The sequence below is a fragment of the Terrapene carolina genome, unplaced genomic scaffold, assembly GCF_002925995.2.
Source record: "Terrapene carolina triunguis isolate 2854851 unplaced genomic scaffold, T_m_triunguis-2.0 Scaffold944, whole genome shotgun sequence".
Classification (NCBI taxonomy): domain Eukaryota; kingdom Metazoa; phylum Chordata; order Testudines; family Emydidae; genus Terrapene; species Terrapene triunguis.
Window position 1 is genome coordinate 131,763 of NW_020665295.1, and position 20,379 is coordinate 152,141.

General features: G+C 51.0%; 1 protein-coding gene across 1 annotated transcript in view; it reads left to right on the top strand.

Annotated features, from left to right (window-relative positions):
- The window catches only part of TRIM28 (tripartite motif containing 28), an 86,621-nt gene that overhangs the window by 51,482 nt on the left and 14,760 nt on the right, over window positions 1-20,379 (top strand). The window contains exons 4-12 of the mRNA XM_029913829.1: window positions 8,839-8,951; window positions 11,386-11,518; window positions 12,323-12,458; window positions 13,763-13,879; window positions 14,423-14,537; window positions 15,090-15,236; window positions 17,222-17,336; window positions 18,221-18,345; window positions 18,746-18,892. Coding sequence (XP_029769689.1) covers window positions 8,839-8,951; window positions 11,386-11,518; window positions 12,323-12,458; window positions 13,763-13,879; window positions 14,423-14,537; window positions 15,090-15,236; window positions 17,222-17,336; window positions 18,221-18,345; window positions 18,746-18,892 — 1,148 coding nt within the window. The remainder of the gene's footprint in view (window positions 1-8,838; window positions 8,952-11,385; window positions 11,519-12,322; window positions 12,459-13,762; window positions 13,880-14,422; window positions 14,538-15,089; window positions 15,237-17,221; window positions 17,337-18,220; window positions 18,346-18,745; window positions 18,893-20,379) is intronic.

Here is a 20,379-nt window from a genome sequence, read left to right on the forward strand (position 1 = left end):
GCTACCTTCCTCCTGGCTCGAGAAGAGCTCCTGGCTGCATGGCTCCATCCGGCCCACCACCATCACTCCCGTTTTCTTCCTCTTCCCTCCTCCTCCCCCCACACCAGCTCTGAAGTGTCCATGGTGGTGCTCGGAGTGGAGGTGGGGTTAACCCCAAGTATCGCATCCAGCTCTTTGTAGAATTGGCAGGTCGCGGGGGGAGCACCTGAGCGGCGGTTTGTGTCACGGGCTTTGCGGTAGGCACTCCGCAGCTCCTTCACTTTAATCCTGCACTGTAGGGCGTCCTGGTTATGGCCCCTTTCCATCATGTCCTTTGATACCTTCCTGAAGGTATTGTAATTTCTACGGCTGGAGCGCAGCTGGGACTGTACAGCTTCCTCCCCCCAAACACTGATGAGGTCCAGCAACTCGCCATTGCTCCATGCTGGGGCTCGCTTGGCGCTTGGAGGCATGGTCACCTGGAAAGATTCGCTGATAGCACTCCACGCCATGCTGGGCTGAGCAAACAGGAAGGGGATTTTTAAAATTCCCAGGGAATGTAAAGAGTGGGTCACATGGTTGGTTACCTGAGGCCAGGGCAGTAGAGTTTGAACTGATGACCAGAGTGGCTAGAACAGGCATTGTGGGATACTGCCGAATACTTCTGGAGGCCATTCACAGCGCATTGGGCGGCCATACTGGCGCCGCAGCGCTGCAGCGGCAGCGCAATACTCTGGGCGGAGGGATAGCTCAGTGGTTTGAGCATTGGCCTGCTAAACCCAGGGTTGTGAGCTCAATCCTTGAGGGGGCCACTTAGGGATCTGGGGCAAAATCAGTACTTGGTCCTGCTAGTGAAGGCAGGGGGCTGGACCTTTCAAGGTCCCTTCCAGTTCTAGGAGATAGGATATCTCCATTAATTATTATTATTTATTATTAATACTCGCTATTCCTCTTGGGGAGGTGGAGTACATGCAGCGCTGCAACCATGGAGATACAGTGCTGCAAATGCTTGCCAGTGTGGACGGGGAGTGAGTTACAGCGCTGGGGGCGGCTTTACAGCGCTGTAACTCGCAAGTGTAGCCAAGGCCTAAATGTTCCTTTTTTCAGGCTGGAGTGGGTAATAGGTGCTCATCTGGCTACCTATAGGGATGGAAATAGTTTTGTGGTGTTGAAACTGGAAGAGTCTGGGGACATACTGAACTCTTGCTGAGAGGTGGGAGGCTGTTTTAAGGTGCTTTGTGCACTAAAGATCTGTTAAATACACTGACTCTAGCACTCAACCACCTCTTCTTCTGGCAGGCTTTTGTGACTGCTTCCTTGTGTTGGGTTTTGGAATGAATTTGTATAGTTGGGGTAAATAGAAGGCCGGCCTAAGGCCTTATCTTCATTCACAGTTCTACTGGTTAGACTAAAGGGGTGATTCTAAACCAATTTAGTTAAACTGGTGCAAAGCACTGTAGGGACTCTTAATCTGATTTAAACCTATTTATATTGACTTAGCTTCAGGATCTACTTAAACTAACTCAATACAGGCCTGGTTGAAATCGGATTAAGTGTCTACACTGTGCTCTGTGCTGGCCTGAGTAAATCTGTTTAAAACCACCACTGTCATCAAACTGATGCAGCACTGATTATAGATGAGGCTTAAGGCCTGAGGAGGGGGGAGTGCATTTCAAGCCAGCTCTTTCCCACTTGCTGCTGGGCCTCAAGACCTGCTCTTCAGTGAGGGGGACTTCCAGATACAAGCAGAGTCTGGAGGTCTAACTCAATGCAGGGGGCTGCAATGGCAGCCCGGCATCTGGCTTAACCATCCCATTGAACAGCCTTGCGAATAGGCTAGAACAGGATCCTCTTCTGAGGGGGATTTAGGAGGGACAGGTCTTCTGGAGGAAAAGTCCAGACACCTGTAGCTGAGGGTATCCTGTAACTTGTATATCTTTTTATAATTTGCATATTTTTTTTGGCAGCTCTCCCCAGGAGTGTTGCTGATAGCTCCTAGGCTGCATAGTGTAGTTTTGGGGGGAAAGGCGGGGGGGGGGGGGCGCACAGAGGTAACTGCCATTTTAAGTACAACCATAAACCTTTCTCCCCCATCCCCCTTCTCCATAGAAAGCATCCACTCTTCTCTCTGAACCTAGAGCGGGAATTCCGGCAGAGCTGTAAGTGTGAAGGGATCAGTCTCCAGTAGCTAGCTTCCCTATTCCTCTAGTCCAGCCTGCACTCTCAAATCTGTTAGCTCACTGAGCCACCTGCTAGCCTGGGCGGCTGGCCTGCTTCGTCCTTATAACTCGGTTGCTGTGGCTGAGCAGCATTCCCGCATGGCTGCAGGCAGGAAGTTTGCCATACCCCTGGAAACTGCCATTCCTCATACCTCGCGGTCTCGTCTGTTAAACCCTCTCCATCTACACTAATTCCAAAGTAGGCAACTTGATGTGTTTAATTCCCAATCCCACTTTCCCAGTAAAACAGTCTGTCTGGCTCCTTCCTTCCCCAAAATCTTTTGCTTCTTCCTTGCAAGTCTAAAATGAGGGGTGGGGGAGGAAGGGAAAGGGGGATTGAGGCAGTACAGAGTCTACTGTCCAAGCTTGACTGACTACCAGTGGATGCTGTGATCGGGATATGAGCAGTGTCTGGGAAGTTCAGGGTAACTCCTCCCTAGAGTGCAGAGCACTTCTTACATGGTGGCTGGCTCAGTGTCACAGTCCACGTGCTCCCTTTCTGTCCTCTGGCTCTCTATTGTCTGCTGTAACCATGCTCCCTTTGCATTGAGAAGCTGTGTGGCAGGCAGTTCTGCTGTGACACCATGTATTTCCTCTGGGGGCCTTGGTCATGCTGCAGCTGATCTTGGGATCACAGGGAGCTGCTGATACACATCCAGGCCGCATCTTCCCCTCCCTGTTTACAGCGGTCTCTGTAAAATCATAGTGGAGAGACAGCACTGTAGCGCTTAATGCCCCTGCCTGTTGTTAAACTTGCAGTGTTACTAGTAGCACATAGGAGCCCCTGTCATGGACCAGGGCCCCACTGCGCTGGGCACTGTACAAACCTAGAACAAAGAGAGTCCCTGTCCCAAAGAGCTGGTATAGTGTTGTCAGCTAGCTGTGGCGCTTGTCTCCACTAGGACTACACAGCGAGATGGCTAATGGGAATTAATTATCCTGCTGTAAACACACCTTTTTATGGCAGTGAAGACAGCCACAGATGCAGATGAACAGTCTGTAGGCTGTTTGCAAGTTGGTGATGACCCCTGAGAGGAGATGCAAGTGAAAGTGGAGCAATGTGGGGAAGCTGGGGTGGAGGTGAGTCAGCGGTCTGGAGAACACTGGCGAGGCAGACGCTGGCCTAGATCCTAATGGCGGAAGGTTTAATTCTGAGTGGGAGATTTTCAGTGAGCCCCTGGCTTGTCCTAAAGGGGTAAAATGTAAAAACTTCCCACCTGTCAATGCCAAAGCTGATCTGGGAGGGGGACACCAATATCCATATTTTGCAGAGGGGTAGTTGTGGCAGGGTCTCCTGACTCCCAATTCTTGAACCGCAGTGCTTCCCCCACCCTTATCACCACACTGACCCGAGGGCAAGAATGTGAACCTAATCTGGGCCACAGCCACAGGTGTTGCTTAGCAGTGGGAGTTGCAATGAGGCACACCTGGTTACCTTGATCACCTACTTGTCAGTCCCATTGTACTCCCAGGGTAGTGCCCTTAAACAAGCAAATGCCTTGGGCCCCTTTTTGTCAAGATCTTAACATCTGCCTTTGGGCTCGCAGCAGGAAATGCTCCTTAAACGCTGGTGGGCGTGTTGCAGAGGAAACAGCACAAATTCCTAGGGCACTAGTGATGCTGGGGCTTCCTGCCTGCATGAGTCTTTTTTTTCTAATGGAGAACTGGATTTGTTCAAATACTTGAGCTTTCAAGTCTATTTTAATGCTAAAACCAAGCAGACTTGGTGTGTTGCTGTCCTCTGAGCCTGTCTGCTACCTTGTATTGAAGGAAGTGATTTATTTTCTTCCCTTGCTTTGTAAGGGTGGTTCAAGTTTCTGCTTGTTTTTTATTCCCAGCGCCTTTAGTGTCTGAACTAAAATAACTTTCTCCTCCTGTAACTAATGCGTGAGGATGCTTAGCATGTGTGTGTCTCAATGAAACCTGTTCGTTAAGGGATATGATGGATTCTGTCCCTTGAAACCAGAAGTCTTAATAATAATAATAGCCTCTGATTCAACCATGTGAATGAGCTCAATTTAGTGAACACTGGGAGAAATACACTGTTACACAAAGGCTCAGACTAGATGATCCATTTTAGCCTTGAGACCTGTGAAGGCAGACAAGGTTCCTCCCAAACATTTAAGAATTTTTCAGACTGGGCCATCTTAATTAACTAAAAAACCCAAAAGCCCCATACTCTTATACATCGAGGGCACAAATCCATCTGGTCATCTCTTCTACGGATCACATCTTACTATAGCTAAAGTGGCTCTTAATTTCACTGTTTTTAAAGAACGTAGAGATCTTTGGATGAAAAGGCGAAATGTAGTTGAGATGCGAGGCGCTGGTGCTGAAGAACTGCTCTGGTGTTTTCATCCTACATGTTTCAGTAACACATACGTATCCAAACTTCATACAACGATAGCACATACAATCCAACAAGATATTCATGTCTAGCAGATCAAGACTTTTAGAATACTTCAAAGCATACTTTGTACAAAACATCCTAATTACAGGACCATGGGGACTATTGGAGTGCCAGGGTGTCAGGTTCCTTCTGGTCTTGGAATCTATGAATGAATGAAAAAAAGGGATAGGGTGCAGCTAGCCTGGCAACTGTGGTACTGGCAGCTGACTCTCACGTGATTATTAGAGACCCAAGGTGGGTGAGGGTAAGAGCTGTTGGACCAACTTCTGTTGGTGAGATGAACTCACACAGCTCTTCAGTAAACTCCAAAGCTTGTCTCACCCATAGAAGTTGGTCCAGTAAAAGATGTTACCTCACCCACCTTGTCTCTCAACATCCTGGGACCCACATGGCTACAACAACATTGCGTCAAACTTGGTTAGTGGCTAAACACTCTCATGTAGCATTGTACAAGTTTGAGGATTCAGATTTTAAAAAGTGGTTGAATTCCTCTTAGGCCATTATCTTTAGCAAGTTAATGAGTTTGCTTTGCGCACACAGACCTCATGTGATCCTAAGCTCTAATGATCTGGGGGAAACTCAATAGTAGGGGCAGCTCCTTGTATGAGCAGGGGATAAAACTTCAACTGGTTCTGACATGCATGAAAAATCGAACTAAAATCATGGAAAAGCTGAATGGCATTCGCTTTGGTTCCATGCTCCGCAATCTAAAACAAGTTGAATGCTGTGTTTCAGAATGGGAGTTGGGCATGTTATCACTGGCAGCTCCCAGACTTGGAAATGGGATGCTGTCAAATTGCTTTGTCGGAAGTCTCGTGTATAGACTTTCTGCTCTAGTTTAATACTTAGTTAGAAGTGTCTTGAAATGGGAATTTCAGGTCTATAGTGGGGGAGATGTTTCAGCTTTAACACCTGCCCACACTTTTGAATGTAATTTTGTAAGGAAAAGGAAGCTCTTTGGGTTGCGCTGCTTACAAAGGACCCTGTACAAATTGCCACATTCAGTCTGTTTTTATGACTATCGTGGGACAAGATGATGACCACTTTGCTTTGGCTGCTCTGAAGGGTTTGTCTTGTTCCTGGTTGGCATTACTGCTGTTGTATAGTTCTCAGCAGCAATCATTCCCTTCAGAATCTAGAGACTGAATTTAAGGCCTTCTTCCCACCTGAATTTCTCTGGAGCTGTGTCTCCATGGCTGCCACATCCACAGCTCATGCCCAGGTGGCTACAGCATCATTTGTTTTGCTGAGCTGCGCAGGTCTCCTGGAAGTTTCCCACCCCACCCAGGATGTGCCAAGCTGAAATTATCCTTCTGCTGTGGTAGCTAGATAAAATGGGGGAAGGATTAGCCAGGATACCTTATTATATACTCCAATTGCTGTGTCTGGGTTACACAGCACCTGTAACCTTCACGGTTTTAACATAAATGCACTGAGGAATTCTGCCTTTCGGCATCTCTTTATTTGGTGACTCTTCCTCACAGTGTCCTTTCCCATCAGGGGCACTTTCCTAGATAAACTAGGAACTGAGTGTTCTGGATGGGTACTTCCCAAGCCATAGGATTCATGCCAGATACTGAGTTGATTGTGGCAGACGAGCTGTTCCTTCTGCATCCAATTCAGCCACCCACGCCGGGCTGGCTATGCAGCAGAGCCAAACAGGATAATGCACAGGCTGGAAAATAGTTGTAATGGACGTGCCACTGCTGTTGGGTAATTCTCACCTCTCCTTAATCTTGGCACTGCCTTCCTGTCGTCTCCCCAAAGGGGAGAAGTTATGCTGCTCAGTGGAGGAGCTCCCATTATAGGACAAGGTGTGATGTTGAGGCTTGGTGCCTTTTCAGTTGGTGCAGGCTTAGCATGTGTTAAATGTGTAGACCGGGGTAGGCAATCTATGGCATGTGTGCCGAAGGCGGCACGTGAGCTGATTTTCAGTGGCACTCACACTGCCTGGGTCCTGGCCACTGGTCTGGGGGGCTCTGCATTTTAATTTAATTTTAAATGAAGCTTCATAAACACTTTAAAAACCTTATTTACTTTACATACAACAATAGTTTAGTTATATATTATAGACTTGTAGAAAGAGACCTTCTAAAAACATTAAAATGTATTAGTGGCAGGCGAAACCTTAAATGGGAGTGAATAAATGAAGACTCGGCACACCACTTCTGAAAGGTTGTCGACCCCTGGTGTAGACTCTAGACTCTTCAGGTATGTTAACACCTGCTTCTAGCTAACATGTTCTAATGTTCACCTGTAAATCCTGCTGTGGATGGGCTTCAAAGGGCATGCTGAGGTATCCTTAGGAAGCTTTGGAGCCTTTACTGGGCAAAGTAGCAGAACGGCTGCTTGTGGGATTGGCTGTGTAGCAGGTTGGGGTTGGTTGTGGAGTGGCCCATAGTAGATCCAGGCACAAGAGCAGTTTAAGCTGTCTGCCGGTTCTCATGGAAACCTGCCTGGGGCACTTGGCTTGCTGTGTGGATGCAGTCAATGGAGATGGCTGAGATTAGAATCTTGTAGCCGATTGTAACTATGCAAAGAGCATGGCTCTTAAATACTTTGTTAGGCAGAGGGGTCTGGCCAGGTGCCCCATTGCAGTGTGGTGGAGGTGTTGAGAGCTGGGTTTTCAGCCCACACATGAAAGATGCAGGATTTCTTAGCTAAAAGGGATTAGCATCTGCTTAGACTGGAAACTTGTAGAGTTTGAGAGTTTATCTATTAGCTGTATTGTGGGAAATCTGTTTGCATAAATCTGGGAGTATGGTTTGGCTAACGTGTTCCTGCTGGTTTTTCCTGATAAACCCCCATTACATTAAACATCTTTGTACCATAAACATTCCAATAAGCAGGTCAACGCTGTTCATAACCCACTATAGGTGCTTAGATGCTGTGATGATGGGTGCTGTGGAAAACAGTGGCATAGTGTAGACACAAGTTTTTTGTGCCTCTGCAGTTTTGAAAATGGGCATATCCATGCATCTCAATTGCCGATAATGCTTTGTACTCATGCTAAATGTTGTGGAAACTTTACTAGTATAATTATGTTGCTGTAACCTGTTTTGTACATGCAGAATAGATCAGATGTATATTCTGGTGAGGTTTGCCAAACGTATTGTGCACTAAATAGATGTCTCTGGTCTACTAATATCTGGAATGTTTCTGCAGAGATAGGTGTGTAAGGGCTGTGGAATTTAATGTGCTGTAAGGAAGGGGAATATAAATATGAGCAACAGTGAGGATATAACAGCTGCAAGACTGTTTCCCAGATAGGTAATGTAGTCAGCTTTCTGTGCTGTGCTGATTTATCTTCAGTTAATAAACTGAGCCTGGTTATCTGACATCAGCTCGATAAAGGAGCCGAGCCCTCAATAGAAGCACCTCAATGTTCCATGAGCCCAAACTCACTCCAGGCAGAACCAAAAGTACCAGCTTGCCAGTTCCTCACGAGTAACCCTATAACCTCTCAATTTTAATGGCTGCTCCCCCGTGGGGAGGTGGAGACTCATGTGGGGTTGTCTTGCTCACTGGGGGCAAATTCTGCTGAGTTCTGGGCATTTGAAAGGAGGCTGGCCTGCCTCTACCAGTCACATTGTGCTTCCCCCGCTGTCTTCTGCTCAGGTGCTGTGGGCAGAGACTGTGCCCTCTGACATGACAGTTGGGAGACTCTTTTTGGGGAAGTGAAATGGCTCCATCTCCACATACTCTGGCTGTAAGATGTATAGGGTCCCTGTGGCTGATGTTTGGCGAGTATGGAGGCCCCTAATGTTGCGGTGCTTTTAGGCTGGAGGAACCTAACTGGTGGGGGGAAGGGGAGGAGTGCCTAGTGACTGTTCTGCTCATGGAGCATGAGCAGCTGCAGAAGATTTTCAGTGCATGATTCAGAGATCCTACCAGACAGCCCTTACATCCCACATCCATGGCTGCAGTGGCCATTCAGAGATGGTGCTAAGTTTTGGTATCTTAGCCCTGGTCTACTGTACAGACCTGTGTTGGTATATAACTAGGTCGCTCAAGGGTGTGGATTTTCAGGGGTGACTGACAGTTGTATCAACCAAACTCCCAGTGTAGACAGCGCTGTGTTGACAGGAGGGCTTCTCTCCCCTCAACATAGCTACCACCTCTCAGGGAGGAGGATTAACTACACCAGGAGTGGCACCCCTATGATTAGCTACATATCTGCTGCCGCTTCCTGAGTGCGTGACGCTTTCTTCTGCTGCCCTTACCTTGCAGTGGTGGACTGCCCTGTGTGCAAACACCAGTGTTACCTCAAGGACATCGTGGAGAACTACTTCCTGAGAGACAGCGGGGCGGAGGCAGCCACAGACAGCAAGGATGCAAATCAGGTAGGAGTGCAACCTTCCTACCCCTTCCTCCCCAGAAGGGCTCTGACTGACCCCCTCAGCAGAACACTGTTCTGCTCCCCACCCTCTTATTCCCAACTTGCCATGCAGACCAGGCTGTGGTGGGGTAGCTTGCAGTCCCACTGGCCATAGATCAGCTCTTTTCTCCTGGTAAAAGGAAGCAATGCAGAGCACCTGGCCCTTCCTTTCCTGACACCGTGCTCCACGCTGCTCCTGGCTGCTGGGGTCGGAAGGGGCTGTCTCATCGGGGATGTTGAGGTATCTCCAGTGTACACCCTGCCCAGGGCAGGCAGTGCACTCATTGGTGCTTTGTCAGGCCCCTTTTGGAGGTGGCAATTTGTTACAGTAGCACCTATAGACTCTGCTGTGCTGGGTGCTGTGCAGACACAGTAAAGACACAAGCTCGGCCCTCAGCGTTTACTTATAAATAGACCAGATGGGTAGGGAGGGGACAGGACAGGACGGGAGGAGACTTTTGATGTGTCACAGCAGGACTTGGCTGTGAGCAGAGCCCTTGGTCCTGGGCCTTGATTTTTTGACACTCACTCCCTCTGAGATGACCCATGATCACTGTTACCTGTCTAGCTGCCCCTGGATCCCCTCTCTGAGAGCACCCCCTCGGGCATCCAGCCTCAGGATTTATCTCCCTGACTTCCCCACTCCTAGATGGTCTCCCTGTGTACCAGCCGTGCTTACCCAGCAGGTCCAAACAGACCAGTGCCTGCGGTTCTTCAGTTTGTGTGGTGAATAGTGACCCGAAGCAAACAGCTGCTTTAGAACAAAGTGCATCAGTGGGAACATGGCAAATCATGAGAGAGGCTGTTTAAGTGCATGTCTGTCTTAAATAAAAGCTCAGGCCAGGCCTGTCTTACCCTGACCTCTGGTCTCTGAGGGCTTGTCTGCCCCTGTCATTGAGGGCCTGTCTTTTTATCCAGCCGAAGGCTGTTCAGCTTGGCCAGCTCCTCAGGTGGCGGAAACCAGAACTTCAAAGTAAATAGCCTAGGCGTTACCTGGAGCAGTCGTCAGGCCATTACCCAGGGTTTTCAGAACTCAAAACTGTGGTAACTTAATTGGTTTTCTCCAGGCGGTGTCAGGATTAAATTGATGGGGACACAGCTCCTCTGTCTGCTGAATGATTGGTACAAACGAGTGCTTTCATCCAAAGCTCCCTTTTTGTGTCTCAGGCACTCACACATATGCCATAGCAATAGTTTTAGAGCACACCAAGTAGTTTACCCAAAGTCTGAGATGGTTTTGAGTGATCAGTAGCCGGGGTTCCGGGGGCCCTCCTTCCATCCAGCTTAGGGTTGCCAGTTTTGGTTGGACATATTCCTGGAGGTTTCATTACCTGACATAATCTTTAATTCTTGGAGACTCCAGGACAGTCCTGAAGGGTTGGCAACCCTAGTCCAGCTGCTGGGGAGAAGATGTCAGTCACTGCTCAAAGAAAAACTCCTTCGAACTGCTCCAAAGTGTGTTCTTATAACCTTTTATAACCTTTTATAGCTGCTAACTTAAACAAAGCACAAACTCAGTGACTCCTAATGGGTCACCATTGTAACCCCCTAGTGGGTCACCAATTCTTCTAGCTTCAGTAAATTGCTCATTATCCCTTATCAGCAAAGCATTTCTAGTCATAATAAAACTTGTGTCAGGGGCACTCAGAACCGAGGTCGGTTATTCCTTCCATTCTCATAGTCCATTAACTCTGTCCCATCCTCCCATTCTGATGAGCAAAACTGCAGACGTGCAGCTGTTTGGCCTTGCCTCTGAGTCCTATCTATGTGGTGTATTTGCTTTTCAACTAAAGGTGGCTAGCCACACAAAATAGCTGCAGTTAGGTCAAGTTCAATTCTCTCATTACAAGGGCTGCCTGCTTGACTGAAGCCCTTGTGTTCATACAATCATCCTCTTAAACTATGTCGACACAAATGTCCACATCCCCAAGTGGCGTAAGTTATACCGACCTAAGGGCCAGTGTAGACAGTGCTATCTCAGCCCTTTGCAGATGGGAGAGCCGCTCTCCTGTCAGCTTACAACATCTTCACCAGAAGCACTACAGTGGCACAGCTGCATTGGTGCAGCTATGCCTCTATAAATGATGTAGTGTAGAAAGGTTTGGCGCTAGCCTTGACTATAACTTATTCTCTGCCTTAAGACTATTGCACATCTGCAGCCCATCTCCTTCCATTCAGTCTGAGTTGGAGGACTCCAGAGCTGTGCTCCCAGGGTCATCTGCTCCATGCAATACCACGGGTGCCCATAACTGCACTGGGAGCCAGGGACGCTGAACACCCTTGGAAACGAGCCCCAGTGTCTATCCTTGCCCTGTGCCTAGGCTTGTCTCTCCAAGGTTGTGGCGTAATTTGTGGGGCTGGTGTGTTCCTTGGTGCTCACCCTTTCTCCTGTCCCCCAGTGCTGCACCAGCTGTGATGACAACGCCCCTGCTACCAGCTACTGTGTGGAGTGCTCAGAGCCGCTGTGCGAGACGTGTGTGGAAGCCCACCAGAGGGTGAAGTATACCAAGGACCACACGGTCAGATCCACAGGTCAGTACCCTGCCCCACTCCTGGCAGGGGAATGCTGCGCTAGCCTGGTACTGCCTGCCCCTTGAAGAGGGATAGGGTGGGGATTGGGGTCATGGAGTGTAACCACTTCTCCTTTCCCACCCAGAGTGACGCATTTGGGTGTCTATACGAGAGCCGGTTTAAACCGGTTTGAAACTGACTTGGCTAAATCTGTGCAAACCCTTGTTTATGCTATCTATGTTCTGTTCAACTTAACCTGTTCTTGGGTGCTACTGTCCACTCTTCAGATGGAATGAGAGCATCCATCTGGGATTGTACTGCTTTAACTGAATCAGTTTGAATTCTCCCCTTTGGGAAGTGTGCAACTTCCTCATGTAGACAAGGCTCCAGAGGCAGAAAGCTAGGTTCCCACTGGTGAGGGAGAGGACTTTAATCTGATAGGCTCCATGCAGTGCCCACCCCCTGGCAGCATGGGCTCTGCTGCCCATGGCCAGCACTGGAAGCCTTGAAGAGGGGATCTGGGAAACAGGAGAGATCTGGACACGCAGGCTGTAGTTGGGCATGTTGCACGTGATGGCTGAGCAGGCTTCCCCTTCAGCTCTGCCCCTTAACCTAGACCTGCAGCCCCCCTGGATCCACTCCAATGCACAGCTCTGCCATTATCCCTCAGTCCCCCCCCTCCCCCGCCCCCCCCCCCCCCCACTGTCCCGCTCTGCCGGTGCCCCTCACTCCCGACCTGCAGGCCACTCTAGGCTGGCTGCTGTGGTTGGGGTGCCCCTGGGGCCCTGGCTGGAGGAGAAGGGTAATGCTCGCGTTCTGTTCTAGGCCCGTCAAAGTCAAAGGAGGGTGAGCGCACAGTCTACTGCTCCGTGCACAAGCATGAGCCCCTGGTGCTGTTCTGTGATACCTGTGACACTCTGACCTGTCGGGACTGCCAGCTCAACGCCCACAAGGATCACCAGTAAGCATGCACGCCCGCTGGCTGTACTCTGCCGTGAGCGAGTAGGCCGCTCTCTGCTACCCCTTCCCCGTCTGCTCTGGGGCAGGGTTGTACCTCTGCCTGGGATACTAATGGTGTGGCTGGCCTGGGCCAGGCTCTCTCCCCAGCTGGGCTGGAGATGTGGGCACCCACTACCAGTCTGTGCCGTGCTTTCTTCCAGATGGGACAGCTGTAGCAGACCTCTCTGCCAGCCTGTGCATCCTTTCTCCTGGATGGGATGGCTGTGCCAGACCTCTCCACTAGGCACTGCTGACCTCTGCCACGTTTCCTGGCTGCTGCTGGGGTTGAGGCAGCTTAGACCAGCCCTTTGTGCTGTGGGTAGGTTGGGTTCTGGTGTTCCTTGACCTGTTCTCACCTGGGCCCCTGTGATGGTTCTCAGAGTAGCCAGAACGGAGTCATTTTACACCCCTGCCTCATCTGTTACGATCAGCCTGTCAGCCACCCAAGCAATCTCCTCTGGGCTGTACTCGCCTGCACTTAGTGCAGTAGGGGTACCCTGGCTTGTGTGATTCCACTCAGGATCAGTGCCTTACATAGTTTTGCAGCCCTGAGATGTTTCTAGTGAAAACAAATTTATTATCAGAGTCAGGAGATAATGAGGAAATGAACACACAAGGCTACACACCCAGCAAAATACAAACACGCTTCCTAGAGACTCGACTTAACAGGCTAACTTCCTGTCTTAAAGTTCATCTTGCCCCAGACATCTGTTCCAACCGAGGTGGGCTGGGCGTCCATTTTCATGAAAGTGAGCAGTGCCCGCTTACTTCCTGTGAAAGAGAAGATGGGGGGGGGGGGGGGGTCTTCTGTTTCCCAAATGTAGCCCATCAAACCTTTGACGTGTATCTCAAGATGAGGTTCTCTTCCCCTGCTGTTTTCTTCCCTGTTGACTGCCTATGTAAGCATGCCTGTTTTTTTAGCTTACAGTGATTAATTTACTTGCTGGTCAAAAGACAGCCAATTAAGGTCCCTTGTCTAGCAGGAAACCTGCTTCTCTGCTGTTGCTGTGATACAGAATATAAGAACATATTTTAAGTGTGTGTATGTACATTTCGCAACAACATTAATAACCAGTCAGTGTGGCCCTGGCTTTCGTTTGAGACTTCCTGTGATGTACTTAAGTGAGCCAAAATGTGCACACCAGAACCAGGAGATTGTTGCAACCCCTTGGCCCGCTGGCATTGGGGGGTTCATGGGTCACAGCCCCTGCACATGTTCTCTGCCCGGCCAGCTATGAGCATCACTCTCCACTTCCATCCCCACAGATACCAGTTCTTGGAGGATGCTGTCAGGAATCAGCGTAAGATGCTGGCTGCACTGGTGAAGCGCCTGGGGGACAAGCATGCCAACCTGCAGAAATCCACCAAGGAAGTGCGCACCTCGTATGTAGCCCTACTGAGTGTCCCGACCTTGGGGAGGGGTCCCTGCCCATGCTGCTGAGCCCCAAGGAGGGATTTCTCCCACCCCCAAAGATGTGCAGGGAAACCCTTTCTTGTGACGGGGGGAGGAGGGGATTGAGAGATCTTTTCTGAGTGCTGGTCCCTATGTGTATGCATGTGCCTAGGACCAGAGTATCTTTGCTAGCAATGTCCATCCCTGCGTCGCCAAACAGACTCCTGTTGACTTCCTGCATTCTCTGTGAGCCAAAGAGGGGGTCGTAACTGGCAGGCAAGGTCAAGACAGAGGCCTCCAGGGCTGCTGTTAAGCTGGGGAGGAAGCAGTTGGGATTGACAGAAGGGTGCCCACTTCCAGAGGGCAGTTTGGGCCCAGGCCTGTGTCAGAGGCACTCCAAAGGATGGGATGGGAAGCTGTGCTATTGCAGAACCTCTCCTGGCCTTGGCTGGCTGAGATGCAGAAAGCCCTGGGGAGGGGAGCGGGTGTGGGTGTATGGTATACTCAGCGTGTGGCTCTGGCTGGCTACGCAGGATCCGGCAGGTGACGGATGTGCAGAAGCGGGTGCAGGTGGATGTGAAGATGGCCATCCTGCAAATCATGAAGGAGCTCAACAAGCGGGGCAAGGTGCTCGTCAATGACGCACAGGTGAGTGCATGTTGTGGAAGGCCCTCCCAACCCACCTCTGGAGCAGACCCCTGACTCGCCCTCCTGCTGCCCTTGCAGGGGCCTTGAACACAGGTGTGCAAGGAGTTCCTCTGAGCGCATGTGGATCTTAGCACTGAAACCTGCTCACTCCCTAGGAGTAGGGAGTAAGGGAGCTGTCCCCCTTGGCTCCCCCCCATTGTTGTGGATCAATTGGATCTGTGCTCCATCTCCGCTTTTAAACAGTCCTTTGGAGGAACCCTTCCATTGTGCCAGCCCCCAAGGGGTCTGACTCTCACCCTCTGGCCCACCTCATGAGCTGTGCCCAGCGCATCCAGCTGAGAAGTTTCCGAGCAGGAGTCTGTCCCGCATTGGCATCAATCCCTACTCCGTTCACAACCGTGCATATCATTCATTAAAATATCAGGCAGTTCCCACTTCTCCACACACGCTGCACTGCAGCCCGGGGCATGTGGCAGCATCCTGCGGGGGGGGGGGGGGGGGGAGGTCTCTGTGCTGTTGCTGATGGAGTGCTGGCACCTGGCTGTGTTGCAGAAAGTGACTGAGGGGCAGCAGGAGAAGCTGGAGCGCCAGCACTGGGCCATGACCAAGCTGCAGCGCCATCAGGAGCACATCCTGCGTTTCGCCTCCTGGGCCCTGGAGAGTGACAACAACACTGCCCTGCTGCTTTCCAAGAAACTGGTGAGTGACTAGACAGGCAGGGGGATGGGGTGCAGCACAATGGGGCCCCATTTAGTGCCAGGTCAGACCCTGATCTCTGGCTCAGCTGTACTCGGTGCAGGGTGCTCTCCAGGCTCGGTTCCTGTGGAGATCTTCTCTCCACTTGGCTTTCTGAAAGGGGTGAGGCTCCTGCAGGTGTCGGGCAACATGTCACAGCTTAGGTGCTGCACCTGCATTCCTCCTCCGTGGTCCAGCAAGGACACCCACTTCAGGCTCCACAGCTGTCTGCTCTTTTGGGCGGAGACCCACGTCTCTCCCTCCTGCCTGGGGTATTGCCAGGCTGCGCAATTCCCTGCCTACACTGTAAATCCCCCTGGCAAGTCATAGAATCATACAATATCAGGGTTGGAAGGGACCTCAGGAGGTCATCTAGTCCAACCCCCTGCTCAAAGCAGGACCAATTCCCAACTAAATCATCCCAAATGCCCTAAGCAGGCCAATGCCTGCACTTTATCCTCAGTGTGGTTGTCCCTGGTTAGTTACCACTCAGCTCTGAGGAAGCACACTTATTCCTAAGGTGAAAGCATTGTAGAAAACCTATGAAAGCAATACAAAAACCTGCATGTGTGCTGATAAGCTTAGTAGAGAGCATGCGGGAAGGGTTCTTGCTGATGATCAGTCCTTCAAACCCCAGCAAGGTTTTTTTTTTTCCCCCCTTGGGTTACAAGTTCATAACTGCTTCTGCTGAGAACAGGCACCCCTATGAATAACTCGCTGTCCTTTATATAGCGATGGTCTTTGACCGGAGATTCCATGAGCGGACAATCCGTAGACTTGTACTTTCCTCAGGGCATAGCTAGATACTTTGTCACGGTGATTAAGCACTGGAATAAATTGCCCAGGGAGGTTGTGGAATCTCCATCATTGGAGATTTTTAAGAGCAGGTTAGACAAACCCATGTCAGGGATGGTCTAGATAATACCTAGTCCTGCCATGAGTGCAGGGGACTGGACTAGATGACCTCTCACCCTTTCCAGCCCTATGATTCTAAGTTCATGTAGAACAGGTCCATCAATGACTATTAGCCAAGATGGTCAGGGACGCAACCCCATGCACTGGGTGTCCCTAGCCTCTGATTGCCGGAAACTGGGACTGAATGATAGTAGATGATCACTCATTAATTGCCTGTTCTGTTCATTCTGAAGCACCTGGCATTGACCACTGGCAGAAGGCAGGCTACTGGGCTAGATGGACTGTTGGTCTGACCCATCTGGCCCCCCTTATGTTCAGAAGGCTGGGTATTTGCATACCTGCAGGAGCTCATGACAAGGCTAAGATTGTGTCTCAGAGGTCATGGAAACTGGGACTTACAGAAACCTCTGACATTTTCTGCTTTAGCCACTGGGGCGGTGGCCCTGGAGCTCCAAGCTGCTGTGGGAGGGTGGGTGCAGGCTGCGGGGGTGGCTGTTTTAGGTGCTTCTGTTTAAATGCACCCTGGCCTGTCAGTCTTCTGTCAGTTCTTGGATTCAGTGGGTAACCCTCTCCCCAGCACAGAGCTGATAGCTGAGCAGTTCTGAGCCAGGTCAGACCAAGCAGAGGGTTACCTGCATTGTTGCAGGGGTGAGAGTGGCATTAATTACCCTTGTTGACTCCTCCTACGGGAGGAAACATCCCTATCTGACCCATTCACCCAGAACCATTGAAGCTTCCCTGTTTCCATAGCATTGTCTCACTGGTGAACGAACCTGTGACGATTAGTGGGAGGCTGCGACCAGCTTGGGCCCGCGCCCCCCCCCCCCCCCCCCCCCAAGCTTCGGAGAGTGGGATCTCCTGGACACAGCATGGAGATCCAGGGTCCAATCGCTTTGAGATGTCTGGGTTTCCTGGCCACACCAGGGTTACACGGGAGGAGAGGACAGGAGGAGTGGACCCAGGTTCCTGGGTTTCAGCAGCATCGTTACCCTGGGTGTGACCATCTGTTCCCCTCCCTCTCCCCCCTACCCCAGATCTACTTCCAGCTGCATCGTGCCCTCAAGATGATCGTAGACCCCGTGGAGCCCCAGGGGGACATGAAGTTCCAGTGGGATCTTAATGCCTGGACCAAGAGTGCGGAGACCTTCGGTGAGCCGTGGGGCTGGGGGTGTCTGGGAGACTGACTGGCTTTGAGAACGTGCGGGCATGTGTCGTGGAGGGAAGGGGATTGCAGAGATCCCAGACCGTGTTGGCCTCTGTATTCTCTCCTCTCTCCCCCCCCCCCAAAAAAAAAGTCATGCGCTGTCTGTGCTGGGAGCCCAGTGCCCCGGCTGTTCCTCCTCCCCGGGGGCTGGATCTTGGCCGGTGAGTGGCTTGTGGCAGGACAGCAGGGGACCACTGTGTATGCAGGTCCCAAGCCCAATGACATGAGCCCTCCTGTCCCATAATGTAAGAGCCAGGGATGGTGCAGAAGTGGCTGATTGTGGGGGGGGGGGGGGGGTTGCCACTGCACCTCGGGAGCCTGGCATCAGGGTTCAGCCAACACCCAGGTACTACCCCTGCCCCGTTGGGCACAGCTGAGTGGATCCCGTGTGGAGGGGAGTCAGGCAGAGCAGCTCTTGACTTGTAGCTGAGCTGTGGGGCCCAGTCCTGCAGCTGCTTTCTGAGCATTGGGATCCACCTGAGATCTCTCCTCCCCCCCCCCCCGGGCACAGCAGGGCCAGCCAAGGGTGGGGAGTGCTGTGGTGCAATGTGGGCATGAAACCAACGCACGGGGCACCCCGCTGTGCCACGGGAGCAGATCCCAAATGGCCAGCTTGCCTCAATGGCTCCTTATGCCATCAGTATTTCCAGGAGCTGTCATGGGACACACCCTGCTTGTTGTAGCTTAGACATGTGTGGCTGGGGGCTGGGACTGGGTATGCAAAGGGCTGTGGAAACCCAGAGGTGGACCAAACTCAGGCCTGGGTGCCCTGTTCCCTTATCGTGTGCTTCTGTTTAAATGCACCCTAACATGCCCATCCTCTCTCCAGGAACAATAGTCTCAGAGCGGAGCGGCACCCTGCAGGCCGCGGCCCCCAACGCGCAGATCCAGCGTGCCAATGCCACCGGCCCGGCGGCAGGAGGAGGGGTGAAACAGGTCTCCGGCACTCCCCAGGTACTGGCTCCTCTTACGAATGTCCCTCTCATGGTCCCGAACCGGCCTGAGGCTGCTGTCTCCCAGAGCCAGCCTCCGCCTCTGCAGCCACCAGTGCAGCCCGCCCGGATCCTCACGGCCCCCGTGGTTAAGAGTGGTGCCGGCACCACCTACGTACAGCCCATGCAGCTCCAGTTGGTGCAGCCCCGCGGCCTCCTACAGATGAACGGCCAGCAGCAAGTCATGGGCCAGCTGGTACTTCTGCCCCAGGTCAATGGGACTCAGGTGGGTGCCACGCTCCAGCAGCTACCTGGCAGATGGTGGGGGAGCCTCTCTCCAATGGTAGCGGCAGTGGGGTGGCCCATGAACCAGGCTCCGCCCTTCCCATGGGGGTAACAGGCACTTCTCCCTCTCCCTGCAGGGTGTGCAGCAAGTCTCGATGCAGTCCACCATCGTCAGCAAGGGACAGCTGGCCCCAGGAGCCCTACTGCAGCCCATCGTCTCTTCCAACAGCCAGGCAGACTGCTTCATCAGTGAGGGTAGCGCCCTGGCATCCTCCGCTGTGCAGGTGAGCAGGGCCAGGAGAAGCCAGACGGGCACGGCAAGGCCTGTGCCTACGCTGGCTCCACCGTCACTCTGCAGGCTTGTGCTAAGCACATTACGACCCCCCAAGGTTCTTGGAGGGTGTCTAGACAGTAAAGTAAACCCCGCAGCTGGCCCATGCCAGCCAGCTTGGGCTGTTTCATTGCTGTGTAGACTTCCAGGTTTGGGCTGGAGCTTGGGTTCTAGGATCTTCTGTGTTGGGAGTGTCCCAAAGCTCAGGCTCCAGTCCAAGCCTGCACGTCTACACTGCAATGAAAGAGCCCTGTGAGCCCAAGTCTGCTGGCCCTGGCCAGCTGTGGGTTTTTCTTGTCTGTGTAGACAGACCTACCCTGAGGGTCCCCCTTCGGTGTCCTGCCTCTGGTCCATTGGACACTCACAGAATTCCTGGAGCCTCTATTCCCAAAGGCACAGTACACCACAACTTCGAAGGCAGCTCCGCTTAACACACAGCAACTAAATTTGTGTTTAGAGAAAGCAAGTACCAGTTCATTTAACACAAGTGATTCAAATGCTAGAGAACTATGGGAAACGAAGGGTTACATATGAAGTAGAAATCACACCACACATTCTAGGGCCTAAACTTAACAAGATGAAGTTTATTAGACAGGAGGGTCTCACCCAAGTTCTTCTCCCAGCATTTAACAGCTTGATGCTGTGATCTTTGTTTTCCCAGAAGCTGGCAGTGGGCTTGCTTACTTCCTAGGTGAAGAATGCAAGTGAGTCTTACAGTGCAAAAATCCATCGTTGTCCCTTGCAAATAGGGTAACCCCAGCTGCTTGTATTTTCCTGTCTAAAATCTCCCCCCAAGTTTGCAATTAACATTTTGCTCAGATGGTAAATGAGCATTCATTGTGAAGTGTGCAACAAACCAGTTAACTTATGTGTAGGCAGATGGAGACAAACATTTTCAGCTTGTTTATCAACTTCTGATGACAAGCCCCCACTCAGACCTTAAGACCATAATTTTACTCCTGGGGAAAATCTGCACACAATCTTTGAAAAGTCTGCGAAATTCTGCATATTTTATTTGTCAAAATAACACAATATAATCATGCCAGTTACAATTATTTTGGTAATTTATTTCAAAATATCTGTGAGCAAGTATGTCTGTAATACAGACAAAAAGATTCAGGAAATATTTTTTTGACAAATAGATTCCTTACTAGGCATATTAATACAGAATTTTGTGTAATTCATTTAAATTACAATACAGAAGTATTTTTTTCTTCAAGCTGTGTCCCTGTGGATGCTCCACTTTAGGTGTTTGTGCACCCCTGCGCTTCTAGTCGGAGATTTGTAGAGAACTATTCCCATTCCTTCTTTGTGAACAGCCTCTCTGACATGCCTGGTTCTCCAGGTTTTAAATGCGGTCTGATCTGTAGATTGTCAATACCAGTCTCGGATGGTCACTCATTGTATCTGTTGTCTGGGAGAGGCCCGAAGTGCCACCAC